At 37.7% G+C, this 14,013-nt stretch overlaps 1 protein-coding gene across 4 annotated transcripts in view; it reads right to left on the bottom strand.

The window, feature by feature from the left end:
* The window catches only part of SH3KBP1 (SH3 domain containing kinase binding protein 1), a 203,267-nt gene that overhangs the window by 89,336 nt on the left and 99,918 nt on the right, over window positions 1-14,013 (bottom strand). For 3 of the 4 annotated variants that reach the window (XM_089511710.1, XM_089511712.1, XM_089511713.1), the window contains 3 exons: window positions 11,580-11,686; window positions 7,096-7,222; window positions 3,320-3,394 (listed from right to left, as the gene is read on the bottom strand). In XM_089511710.1, coding sequence (XP_089367836.1) covers window positions 3,320-3,394; window positions 7,096-7,222; window positions 11,580-11,686 — 309 coding nt within the window. The remainder of the gene's footprint in view (window positions 1-3,319; window positions 3,395-7,095; window positions 7,223-11,579; window positions 11,687-14,013) is intronic. The other variant, XM_089511711.1, reaches the window with a different exon arrangement.

Genomic DNA, 14,013 nt, shown 5'->3' on the forward strand with positions numbered 1-14,013 from the left:
CCCAATTTTCCAACAGATCTTAATACAAACAACAATAAACCTCTTCCTTCTCAATGCTATTCTTTCTTCACATCTTTTAAATCCTCAAGTATTTTAACCTTTTCACTGATGCATATTTTCTGAATTTTAACCTGTACTCTCTAAATTCTATGATAGCTTTTTATATACCTCTGGAGCTCTAATGAGGTGGTTGGGGCATTAATACATTCCCTGTATTAATTATTTGTTTATCTTTTTTATATAGTTCTTCTGTGTATTGCTTCCATCGTCTTTTTATTTTGTTTGCTATATCTTGTTTGCATAGTATGTTCCTCTTCTGATCATACAGAATCCTTGCCCTTGGTTTGACCTTCAGTTTGAGTTCTCAGATCTTGTGAAAGAGGTCTCTTGTTCTTCCTTTGTTGTTGTTTTCTTCTATTTCTCTGCATTGGTTATTATACAGTGGGCCCTCGGTATCCGTGGGGGATCTGTTCCAGACCTCCTTGAGGATACCAAAATCCACGGATGCTCAAGTCCCATAGTACTTTTGTTTATTTGGAGTTGTCCTCATCATAGGGTTTTCTTGGTGAGAGAGTCTCACAGGGAGGTTTACCTGTGCCTTCCTGTGTTAGCTGTGGATTCAACTGCTGTTCTCACTGTGAGATCTTGCATTAGTGTCACCCGCCACTATTGATGCTGCCCAGTAGCTGTTTATTACATTATTCCTTGTCCCTCCAGTTATTATTCTCTAGATGCCCCCCTTCAAAGCCTGTCCAGTCCCTCTAGTCCATCCCACCTTGTGTTTTCCATTCTTGAGTCTACCTCCTATCATTCATTTAAATGTAAATTTACATTTATATAAACTGCAATTATTCAATGGGTCTACCCTAGTTAGGATAGCAGCTGTAGAACTGTTGAGGAAAGAGGCCACTTCTCCCAGGTGAGCTAAGACCCAACCACCCTAGAATGACCTGATATAATCCACTACCAAGGATAAGGTAATTCATGGTAAGTTGCTTTCACATATAGGACTAGTTGACTTGCACAAATTAATGAATCCAAGAACTACAGCAAAACACAAATATGTAATAATTAATAGTTTGTGTGGAGGAAAATTTGGCAAGTATTGACTACATGCAAAGATCAAGATTCTTCTCAGATGAAATGGTCTTGCAAGCCAATGGCAGAATTCCAAGATCATCTTAAAACCTAGATGTTGTGGTGGTGAATTTCCAAAACTATCCCTTTTAAATACTAACCTGCAATCCTACCATTCCTATTTTCTGTTACCATCTCTATAAATCTTAATAAAAAACGTAATAGGGATGGAGAAGTTGTACATAATTTGAAAAAGAAAAAGACATGACAATCTGATGTTACTGGTTTGCTTTCAGTGATGAAAGAAGAGGATCATGTGCCGTCATTAGTAGTGTCACAGAACATGAATCTGATTTTTTAAAATCTAATTTAATCAGACTTTGTTTTCCACATTAATGTAACAAAAGATTATTATATTTGCAATTTAATGTTTATGTCTTCTGTTTTGCTTTTAAATTTTCTTTGAGCCTATAGGATTCCCTTACTTCACTACACGAAGAAACATCACAAAAGAAAAAAATCATTACTTCATCCATTCAGAGTCTAAATATAATTTTCTGTAGTTTGAGGCTGGGTTTTCATCTCTTTATATCTGTTCTTCTGCCATATTCTCAGCACTGTTTCCATGCTATTTTTAAAATCAAAATAACTGTCCTTTCTGCATGTGTTTATCAGTGTTTCATTACATTTACATTATCCAGTATTTCTGAAAGCAGTGAGGTTTAAGGGATATGCAAGATTTAGTGGGTAAGTAAGTGAAAAATGCATAAGAAATCAGTGATATTTTTTGTTATGTTTTGTAAATGAAATAGCAGCACTTCTTCCAACTATACATTATTTAATAGACATTTTGCAGTGAAAATCCGACCAGTAGGGAAATCTTGCTTCAGCAAAATCTATGCAGACTGGTTATCTGGAAGCACTTCTGGAGGCAGTGGTGAGAATGGCAATTATACCTAGCTTGGTAATTTTTCCAAGATCTCATGGTAGGAGAAAGGCAAGATACAAATTAAATAAATCAATTTTAGAAATGCTCCAGAAAATCTCCAAAATAGGTAAAATCCAACTGGATCCAACTGGTAGTATCTATTCCATCAATGGGAATTTTACATTTAGTGTTGACGTATCATTCAGCAATGATTCAATGAGTTTACGTCAGTTGGCACTAGCAACTATTCTAATTGGATGTAGTCCTTTGCTATCATCTTCTAATGCATTTGGCTGTTACTAAACTGCCCCAGTTCACGAGTAAGAACCACATAAAACAAGACTATAATTGCTAAGATTAGAACATATACTGTGCTTTTTAAAAAGACGCTAAATAATCCACTTTTCCATCCACTTTTTGCTCCAACTCTATCTCCAGCATTCAGACATTAACAGATTACTCCTGAGGACAATGCTGCCTGACAATAAAATAATTTTTAAAAAAACCACACAACACCTCCCCCCCAAAACCCAAAAACTTTGGTGCCCAACAAGTTAATCAAACATCTCCCATTCAGACATATGACATTACCTTACAAACAATTGGTCTGCCTAGTTCACGGTCTACTTCAGTAACAGGCAAAGTGTAGCTCAGGAATACCAAAGGTTGTTTTTGTAGCTCTAAACTTTTCCAGAGTCATTGGACCGCCCTTTGTTGGCCCAAAATGGGTGGAATGCCTCTCTTGGAAGCCCTTCATTTCTGCAATTTTGGCAGTCCCTATGGCCTCCAGAAGGACCCATGGACAGAAGAGTGCCCCCCAGACCCATTACAGTTGCCCACAGCTAGTCTACTCCATTGGCACACTGTCTACCCCAACTAGCAGCAGCAGTAAAAAGTTTCAAGCACTGCAATCAAAGATCCTTTAAAATGGAAACAAGGAATTGAACATTAGCTTTTCTGCATGCAAAGCACACATACTATTCTGCTTTATAGGCCCTTCAAAGATGTGAGCCTGTAACAGCAACCTGGTAAGCGGTGAAATTAAATATCCAACAGAGCTCCATACATCTTTGGGTGTTTTCCAACATTGCACATACAAACATACACATGCTGAAAGTAAATAGCATACGTTCTCAGTACGTATGTGCTGTGGAACTGGAAGCAAACTGGACTTATTTCAGCTCACAGACAAATATACAGAGTAGCCAAGACTCAGAGCAATGGGTGGACATTACTTCAATAGCAGATGATATTTCATAGAACCAAGAAGCAGCTTCAGCTTAGCATTCCCTCTTTTTCTTTTAATTAACTCACTGTTATATCGTCTGTAGCTGTCAATCTTTGTTGGTGCCACCTTATACAGAATTGCCCCTTCAAAGGCAGACTTTCCTGACAGCAGAATGAAAGAAAAGGAAAGCAAAACAAAAAGGGGGAACAGGAGGATCGAATAACAATAAAAGAAAGGAGAGGAATATTTTTAATTTTTGCTCTGCATTGAAAGCTTTGTTAGCAAAGTATTTCCAGAAGACTCAACCTAGGCATTTCAAACAGGAAAGTAAACATTTTACCAAGGATTATGTCATAAAATGAATGGTTATCACATCATTTCTAATTATATGTAACAGACAGGTAAGCAAAATTACAACTATAGATGTATGACTAAAAAGCCAAATATAGATGGAGGTCTACACATTTCTTCTCAGTATTTGATACTCAACACATTGCTATTGTGCCCAATTCTGCCTCCCACTCACCCCACACAAATACAACACTGGAAAAGATTTGAGAGGATATAAGAAGAAGGGTGCAAAAGAAGGAAGAAAAAGTTCTATTGTACAGATGGATGTCCATTTACACAAGGCTGGATTCCTCCACTCCCCATGCCTAGTCTTCTGTATATTTTCTCTCCAATTTTTATTCTGCTATAAAGAATACTTGTTACCTCTTTATATATTTCTATTTCTTTTTATTCTTCAAGCCACCTTGACTCACACAATTGGGGGGGGGGGGGGGAGTGGTATATATATAAAATGACTAACTGAACACATTTTAACTAAATTACTTTCAGTCATTCATAAGTATAATTGTGTTTCATTTATTAATTATTTGGTTGGTCAATTATTATTATTGTTATTATTAAACTTTATTTCTAAAGCGCTGTAATTATACACAGTGCTGTACAAAGTTGGGCATAAAGGGCATCAATAAAGGCATAACTGTTTTCTGGACTTTGCATCTTACTGTACTTTGCTACATGGCCAGTGAGGCTATCCCTGGATATGTTTTTTGAAAATTCAACAGTGTGTCATAAAAAAATAGCTTGTTGACAATTTCAAATGTTGTTCAAAACTGATGCACCAATAGTAAAATATTAAATTTATGTTTTCTTTAGTGAAGAACTATTTATTTAAATAGATAGTAATATTGTACCTGAAAAAAGTCTTCTAAAAGCAAGTCCTGGAAATGAAATATCTTAACTTTTTTACCTGGCACAAGAGACACACTTTTCCCCTGTAAGTGCTGTTTTCACTGTTTATAGGTAGTCTACCCACTATTGTAGGATGTTAAGGGATACTCAGAAGTGAAGTCTGAGTGGTAGAGTTGGGATGTTGGATACTTTGAGTCAAGCATTCAGTGAATTCTTTAGACATACATGGTTCTTCAGAAACTATGCAATCTTGGTAAGTATTTGTATGTATATTTGAAGAGACTAGGTATACATGCATGACAATTTCCTTGCCTAAACATCAAAAGTCATCAGAGCTAGTATAGGGTAATGGCTAAAGGGCTGTGCTATGGTTCAGAAAATCCTGGTTAAAATCTCATCTTTGCTATGAATGTACTTGAAGTTGTAGACAAACTACATCCCTGCTTCATTCCTACCTATTGCTTTATAGGGCTATTGTAAGAATCACTGTTAAACTGTATAAGTGTCTATTATTTTAATAAAGTTCCTCGAAGATGACAATACCATGTGACAGAAAAAGAGGAGACAGCTGGATCTTGACAATATTTTCACTATGGATACATCTTATTATACAAACAGGCATGGGAACAGCATGATAAACCTAAATACAACAGAAAGAAAGTAGCACAATTTATCTGCCTGCCAGTGTGCTAAAGATAACATGAATGTTGCCAGATGACGCTAGAAATACATGTTTACAGCATCTGTAGTCTTTACCTTCCCATCTGCAATATCTATTATAATTTACCCATGTCATGATGTAATGGATCAAGCCATGACAGATTATAGACTAGGATTATAAAGCATAATGTCAGGATGTCAGTGCATAGGTAAGATGCATTAGTCATTATGATGGGAGAAGTGGAACAAGACAAGTGGCTGTTTTTCCAGAAGTCACGCATGCATATTGTACCATTTTTGCTGTAGTAAAGCCTCTGAGGAGATAAAAAAAAAACCTTTGCATTTTTACATGCAAAAGTAGTTTCACTGATGTCTCTCTTGTAACAGCATTACAAAGGATAATCAACATTATAAATCATATTGCAATTATATAGACACACATTTGTCTAAAAAAAGCCCTAGGAGTAAACAAAAACTGGCCTTTGTTTTGTTCAAACAAAAAAGGGCTACAGCTGTCACCCCTCTCTCTCTCAAACAAGAAAGGAAAAAAAGGAAGGAAGAATGGGAGGCCTATCTACTTCTTTTCTGAACTAAGATGAAACATTTAACCTCTATGATCAGAGTGAAAGTGTATTACCTTGGAAGTACCACACTTCTATAGGGATCTACGCTTCATTCAGTGTTACCATGTGTTAAAAGAAGAGCTGTCTTATAAGCATGTAACTCCTTTAAAATTTATGTGGAATATAAATGACATCTACAGTGGGCCCTCCACACTCTTCTGCTGGGGTTAGGGAACAAGACTTCTGTGAAAGTGGAAGAACCGCAAATAAAGAAACCAAAACATTATATATTTATCTGAGAGAACACTTCTCTAGCACTCTCTAGGCCCTCCAGTGCATCTTTATGGTCAACATCTGCCAGGAGGTGACTACAGAATTTCTCTAGAGGACCTACAAATGCCTAGAGATGTGTTCTCTTTAGTAATCTCTAGGATCTCCAGCATGACTGCCGGCAGGTGTTGCCCAGAGAGTCATGCTGGAGGAACTAGAGATTCCTAGAGTGAACATATTAATTAAATCCATGAATAATCAAATCTGTATAAGTCCAAAACAGCATATTTTGTTCCTAAAGAAACAGTTTGAGGAACAGCATAAAACTGTTCAAACACAGCTGGCATTTACAGCAATAGTGTAGACAGAAGATAAGCATACGGACCACTAAGAATAACAGGCTCAAAGACTTTTGCTCTTCTATGCCAAAAGTAAATGGGAAGGGAATTTTGTCTACATCCCTGTAGAAAATTCTGGCAATGTTCAAAATAATTAATTTTGAATCCATTAAGTAGTTTTGCACCAGTACTAACCATTCTCCAGAAATGGGGTCTCTTTACTGTACAAACAAGAAACCTCTATGTAACAAAACTTTGATTTTTGATCTATGCAATAGTAAATGTCAAAGAAAGTGTAAAACACCAAAGAGCTGCTGCATGTTTAAATGTCCTTCATGGCTTATTGTGATTTCCAAACAGTAATCCAAGTTACAGATTTCTTTGGATGTCATAATGAACCAAGTTCCAGTGAATTAGAGAATCTTTGCTTATCACAATGTCCAAACCAATCTATTATGATTGGAGATAGATCATACACTCTCTTTTTACCACTCTAAAAATCGATTTTTGTATTTTAACATTTAGGAGTCCCCAGAGCCAGATATAATCCCAAATCATGGTTGAGGGAAATAGACTAATCTAAGCAGAAGAGAAGGGAAGGAGGAAGAAGCACCCAATTTTGAAGCCAAGACTCAATTGCTACACCATGATAACCATTACATCTGTACCAGATGGAACCATTCAATCTACAGCAGCTATCTAAATTTTCCAGATTAGCATATAATCAGTACATATCACAGAACACAAAGAAATACAATCATAGGTTTTTTTAAAATCCAGCAAAGCTAAACTTTTATTTTTAGTGGAAACAATGAATGCTTGCATTCTTACTTGGTTTTATTAGTTGCTCCTCTTGGACAGTTCGAGCTTCATCAGAATCAGAAAGTTCCTTGATGAAGTTGGAAGGAAACATGCCAGTCTTCCCATTTAGAACTCCTTCCCACCAACCCTCTTCCACCTGTTTCAAGACAGGAAAAAACAAACATATTCTTATGCTTAAAGTTAAATGCAACAACTGTTTAAAGTATTAATACATATGGCTTGGGATGCATAACCACTGACAATCAAATTTTTCAACACTGTCAGCAAGGGTTTGAAGTGGATGGCACCTCTCCGTGATGGTTCTGCTTCTAGTTATCAAAATTGCCAAATAATTTAGGACACATATTAATGTCATCAGGCTCTGAAGCAGTTGTTCTCTCCTCAAAGCTGTTTTAGACTTATTTAGACTTAAGAGAGTGAAATTCAATCCAAAAAAGAAGCATGCAGCTTTGGATCTTGGAGGACAGATTCTGTGAGTTTTGGATGGTGTCACAAAATCACTAATTTGTCAGTTTCACTTTCTTCCATAGTGATATTTTCTATTTTTTTATTATGTGAATGATCCTATCAGACTTCAATATAATCAGCTGAAAACACTGATCGTGAAAGAAAAATACAGAAATCATATCATTTGGAAAGCACCAAATTAATATAGCATAATCATAAGGAGAAAATAAATGTCAAATAAAATGATTAAGTTCCTCCTATGCCAATCTATTCCATATGGAATGTCAGCATCCTAGTAGGAAGTGACAGCCCCTAAATATCAAATGCCCTTGGGTTATAATGTGACAGGATGGAAATGACTCATTCTTGGTATCAGCTAAGGATATCTTTGACATTTTAATAATTTCTATCCATCAGATATTGCCCATCTTTAGAAAAGTGACACAGGGGACAGTTTCAGTATGTGGAAGTTAAATCTTTAACATGGCTCTAACAATCTCTTCCTAGCAAAAAGAAATGAACATTTAAACAACAACAGCAAAAGGCAATCACACAAAACTGTACAAAACCATTTAATTTTTATAATATACAAATATATTACACCACATTGATATATCTGAATTTGTTCAAGGACACTGAAAAACCATTTTCTTTTGAGAACAACTGGTCTATTATTATTTTTACCATTGAATTAGCCAGTTACTCAAATATTTTACATCTAAAATTTTTAGAAGCTACTCACTGCAGACTAAAACATACTAGAACAAGCCAAATACACAGACATACACAGAGAGATACAAATATATTTCAAGGCTCAATGCAGGATCTCCCGCTAAAGCATTGCCAGCAGGTAGCTCTCCAGCCTCTTTTTGAAGATGCTCAGAGAAGGAGCCCCCATTACTTCTCTAGACAACTGGTTCCATTGCCAAACCATTCTTATTGTCAAGAGGTTCCTTCTAATCTTCAATCAAAATCTATTCTCCTGTAAATCCAAACCATTAGCCTGGGTCCTATCCTCTGGGCAACAGATAACAAGCTTGCCCTCTCATCCCTGTAACAACCCTGGAGGTATTTACAGAGTGGAATCATGTCACCCATCAGTCTTCTGTTCCCCAAGCTGCACATGTCCAGCTCCTTCAACCTTTCCTCATATGTTTTGTTCTTAAGAGGTGCAATGGTTTACAGACCTGTGGATGAGTGTCATAGAATAGAATCATAGAATCATAGAGTTGGAAGAGACTGCAAGGGCCACCCAGTCCAACCCCCTGCCATGCAGGAAATCTAAATCAAACCATCCCCAACAGATGGCCATCCAGCCTCTGTTTAAAGACCTCTAAGGATGGAGACTCCACTACACTCCAAGGGAGTTTGTTCCACTGTCGAACAGCCCTTACTGTCAGAAAGTTCCTCCTAATGTTGAGGTGGAATCTCTTTTCCTGGAGCTTGCATCCTTTGCTCCGGGTCCTAATCTCTGGAGCAGCAGAAAACAAGCTTGCTCCCTCATCAATATGACATCCCTTCAAATATTTAAACAGGGCTATCATATCACCTTTTAACCTTCTCTTCTCCAGGCTAAACATCCCCAGCTCCCTAGTACACTCCTTCTTCCCAGCTTTGCATTACATCCATGTTGGCAAACTCTGACTTAATAACAGGTAACAATCCAGAAAACCAGCACAAAGGCTTTATAAAGCCTGTGATGACCACTTGATTGTCCTCATAGGCTTTATAGCCTGAAAGCTATCACAGGATCTACTGTCAATATATTGAACTGCATTTTTAGGATAAAAGACTACAGTTTATGAAGCCTTGAACAGGCATCAGAGCATGACCAGTGTAACCATACACTCTGCTGACCAGACACAACTGTTGATACTAGCTTTCGCAGCTTGTATCGTCCTGATACAACAAAATCCAGAAAACAAGAGGGAGCCAAATGACTGGGACTTAACTCTTTGAGGTTTTCCACCTCCAGCAAAGGTAAAACTCTTTCATTGGACTACAAATGACAAGTTTTACCTAGGCAGCACCTAGAGGTTTTTCAAGATGTAACACTACAGAGATATCCAGATAAATTCAATGTTCTCTGCCTAAGAAAGGGGCAGTTAGGTTCACACAGCACAGGAGCAGCTGGATCTCAAGGGAAGCCACTTTTCTGTTGCTAATGCAGTTGAAATGTCATTACATGTATTTTACTGCTCTTTGCGCCTAATCCTCACATGGCAAGAAATGGAGTGGCCTTTTCATGCACTAAGGTCTTTCAAAATCAACATAACTGACAGAGTAACATCTGAGACAAAATGTAGACCTGTGATTCTAATGTAGTCACCTGTATGATTTTTAACATCTTTGCCTAATATACAAGAAATCAGTGAAGGTTTGAAAACTTGCGTGATGTATTTTATGGCCCAATAAAGGTATGGCTGCTTTGTGGATTTAGCTGCATGGCCAACATGACTACCCCTGAATAAATAATCTTCCCAACAGTCAATCTATTGTCATGTCAGCTTGCTTCTTCCTGTAAATCACAGCAAAAATACTGTATCTTGTCTTCATCAATTGCACTGATTCAAAATCTGATCATCCAAATTCTTTCATCTTTATGATACAGGTCCTGTCACCCCTCTTTAAATGTTTCCTGCCCCATCTTAAATTTAGCATAAACTCTGTTCTCTACATCCACATAGTTTCATCTTATCTCTTCAAACCATATAGGTGACCATGACTATTGCTTCTCTAGCTCCTGCATTCTGAAGCCTATCAAATATCTCCTGGTTCTCATGAGACTTCTTTACTGTCCCTTACATCTATAACTCCCTCCCAAGAAACACCACATATTTTAACTCTTCTCAGAGCTTTTCTTCAGTCTTTGGCTTTGCTCCTTAAGTCTGCATCTTCTACTAAAACCAAACCTAATTATGAAACAGAACTGAATGCATATTCCTCCATATCAGCCTACCAATCTTCTTTCTTCAAAGCCTCTTAAATTTAAATGAGCCTCTTGAATTTTAAATAAGCTCTTTATTAATGTTTGTGTGTAGCTATCTGGAGCATCATGTATCTTGGAGGTGCTATATAAATCCTAATGACAAATGACTATAGATATGTGTGTATATGTTATTATATTTAAAGATCAGTAATTAAAAGTGCTAAACAACATAAAGATCATAATGCACCCCAAACTCTACACAAAGCTGACTTAGCATAACCAAATCGGGCAAAATCCTTTTGCCATATGGTTTGAAATGGTGCTTTTCACTGAAGTCAATAAAAGCTTACAAATGAAAATGCAATATTAATTAAAGCAGCCTGTCAACAAATACATATGCCCAATAAAATCCATCACTAGATTAGAAATCTCAAAGACAATTCATAGAAGCATAAAAGCGTTGTTCAGCACCAGTTACTGAAAAAATGGTTGCTTCAAGAAACAAAAGAAATCATGAAGATTTCTGTAAGCATGAAAGTGATTTCTTATTTTGATGTGTATCTTAGCAATTTTATTAGGTATACAGTTCTAGTTCTGCTGGATACTAAATGGTTTGTTGCTTTTAAAATACAATCACATTATTTTCCTATCTGACCCACACACACAAGAAATATTTTGGATTTAATTCATTTTATCATACAGTAACACAAAAAACTCTCCAGGAGGGAAAAAACACATCCCATTTGTGTACTGTTTTCACTGGCTTTATTTTAGCTACTAATGTAAGCCAGAACTCTCGTTTCAATAGTATACCCAATTGTACACAGAACTGTTTGGATGCTCTGTATTAGGAGTGGGCCCCTGTCTATCATATACTGCTGAATTTCAGTGCCCAGTAGGAAAACTCCAATAGATCCCCCCCACTTCTTTTTAGCAGTTTGCAGCTGGATTGTTGCACTTATTTGCAAATTTGGACGGCAGTTTTGGGAGTTTTTGAGCACAAAAATGGTACCTAGAGCCTTGTTACCCACCTTTGCTTCTAACTGAAGCCTCAACAAGCTGCACAGTGTTCAATCTAAACACAGGATGATGGTGGATCCCACAGAATACTACTTACTTCTCCCACAACCTCAATGATATCTCCAACTTTTAACTCCAATTCATCTTCATTCTGAGGCATGTAGCTGAAAGCCACCTGACATCTTCTTCGTCTATTTCGCTCACCTGAATTAAAAAAAAGTTAACATTAAGTGTGACATCTGTGCTTGAATTATAAATTAGAAATTTCAAGCTATCATGAAATGAGTCTTAAGTGTCTACAGCATTTTAGTAAATGTCTTTTAACTAAAATCTCTGGGAAAGCAAACATTTTATGTGAAACTTTTCTATGGGCCTGTTACAGACAGGCCAAAATAAAGCTGCTTCGAGTCACTCTGGAGGTATGGTATTTCAATTATGCATGTGTCCTGAGAGTCCAAAAGCCACACCAAAGCCACATTCCAGTCTAAGGACTAGAGTGCAGCTTTGGTGCAGCTTCCAGACTCGTAGGACGCATGCATCATTGAAATACCATACCTCCAAAGTGACTCGAAGCAGCTTTATTTTGGCCTGTCTGTAACAGGCCTATGAAACATTTATATCACACTTTTCCAGTCTCATTGAAGTACTGCACCAACTTGGACATACAAACAAGACTGAAGACAAAAAGCCTTGGATAACACCCCCCTTTTGTGTAACAGTAGAATATAAATTTAATAAATAAAATGAATAGAAAAAACAAAGCTTTATTCTGTATGCTTGCTTTTGCATTTCATCTTCTAAGTCATGATTTTAATCTTTCTATCCTCCTGTCAATTATAAAGCAGTATTTATATATTACAGTGGTACCCCGGGATACGAATTGATCGCGTTACGAAATTTCCGGGGTACGAAAAAGTTAGATTGGAAAAAACTGTTCCGGGTAACGAAAGATTTTTCGGGTTACGAAATTCATTTCGGTGCGTTTCGGCGCGAAATTCAAATGCGAAGCGCGGCTAGCGGCTTTCCAGCGCTAACGGAAAGCCTTTTCGGGTTGCGAAATGTATCGGGTTACGAACGGCGCCGCGGAACGAATTAATTTCGTAACCCGAGGTAGCACTGTATATGGGATATGCACACCCAAGATGCTTATATGTTCATGGTTAGCCTAGGATTTACCTGTTGGTAACAAGCAATGGAGGAATTTTCACTAATAACACAACATGTTATTACACCAGCTTATTTAAATCAGAGAGTGCTAACATAACATTCCCTTTTCAACACCAGTTTCTACTAACTAAAATTGAAAAAGGGGTTGCCCTTAAGGAAAGTTTTTAACTACTTTTTCTCACTATTTATGACAAAAAGTATTACCCATGTACATCAACTGTACCACAGTGTTCTTCCATAAACAGCAAAAAAAAAAGCTAACATTTCTGAAAATATTCTCAATTAGCACTATTTGTAAACAGAAAATCAGAAAACAGGTATGATTACAGTGTTAGAATCATAGAATCATAGAATCATAGAGTTGGAAGAGACCACAAGGGCCATCCAGTCCAACCCCCTGCCATGCAGGAAATCCAAATCAAAGCATCCCCGACAGATGGCCATCCAGCCTCCATTTGAAGACCTCCAAGGAGGGAGACTCCACTACACTCCGAGGGAGTTTGCTCCACTGTCAAACAGCCCTTACTGTCAGGAAGTTCCTCCTAATGTTGAGGTGGAATCTCTTTTCCTGCAGCTTGCATCAATTGCTCTGGGTCCTAGTCTCTAGAGCAGCAGAAAACAAGCTTGCTCCCTCCTCAATATGACATCCCTTCAAATATTTAAACAGAGCTATCATATCACCTCTTAACCTTCTTTTCTCCAGGCTAAACATCCCCAGTTCCCTAAGGCGTTCCTCATAGGGCAAGGTTTCCAGACCCTTCACCATTTTAGTGGCCCTCCTTTGGACACGCTCCAGTTTCTCAATGTCCTTTTTGAATTGTGGCGCCCAGAACTGGACACAATATTCCAGGTGGGGCCTGACCAGAGCAGAATATAGTGGCACTATTACTTCCCTTGATCTAGACACTATACTTCTATTGATGCAGCCTAAAATCGCATTGGCCTTGTTAGCTGCCGCATCGCACTGTTGACTCATGTTCAACTTGTGGTCTACTTGGACTCCTAGATGTATGACTATCATGTTTTAGTGTTAAGTTGCAACTGAAAAATAGAATCATAGAATGACAAAGTCGGAAGAGACCTCAAAGGCCATCAAGTCCAGCTGCCATCAAGTCCAACAATCAAAGCACCCCCAACGGATGTCTACCCAGCCTCTGCTTAAAAACCTCCGTCACTCTCCGAGGGAATGAGTTCCACTGTCAAACAGCTCTCAGTGTCAGGTAGTTCTTCCTAATGTTTAGGTGGAACCTTGTTTCCTGTAGTTTGCATCCATTGCTCTGTGTCCTAGTTTCTGGAACAGCAGAAAACCAGCTTGCTCCATTTTCAATATGGCATCACTTCAAATACTTAAACAGGGCTATCAT

This window comes from Sceloporus occidentalis, unplaced genomic scaffold, assembly GCF_023333645.1.
Source record: "Sceloporus occidentalis isolate IW3139 unplaced genomic scaffold, rSceOcc1.0.p SCAF_2, whole genome shotgun sequence".
Classification (NCBI taxonomy): domain Eukaryota; kingdom Metazoa; phylum Chordata; class Lepidosauria; order Squamata; family Phrynosomatidae; genus Sceloporus; species Sceloporus occidentalis.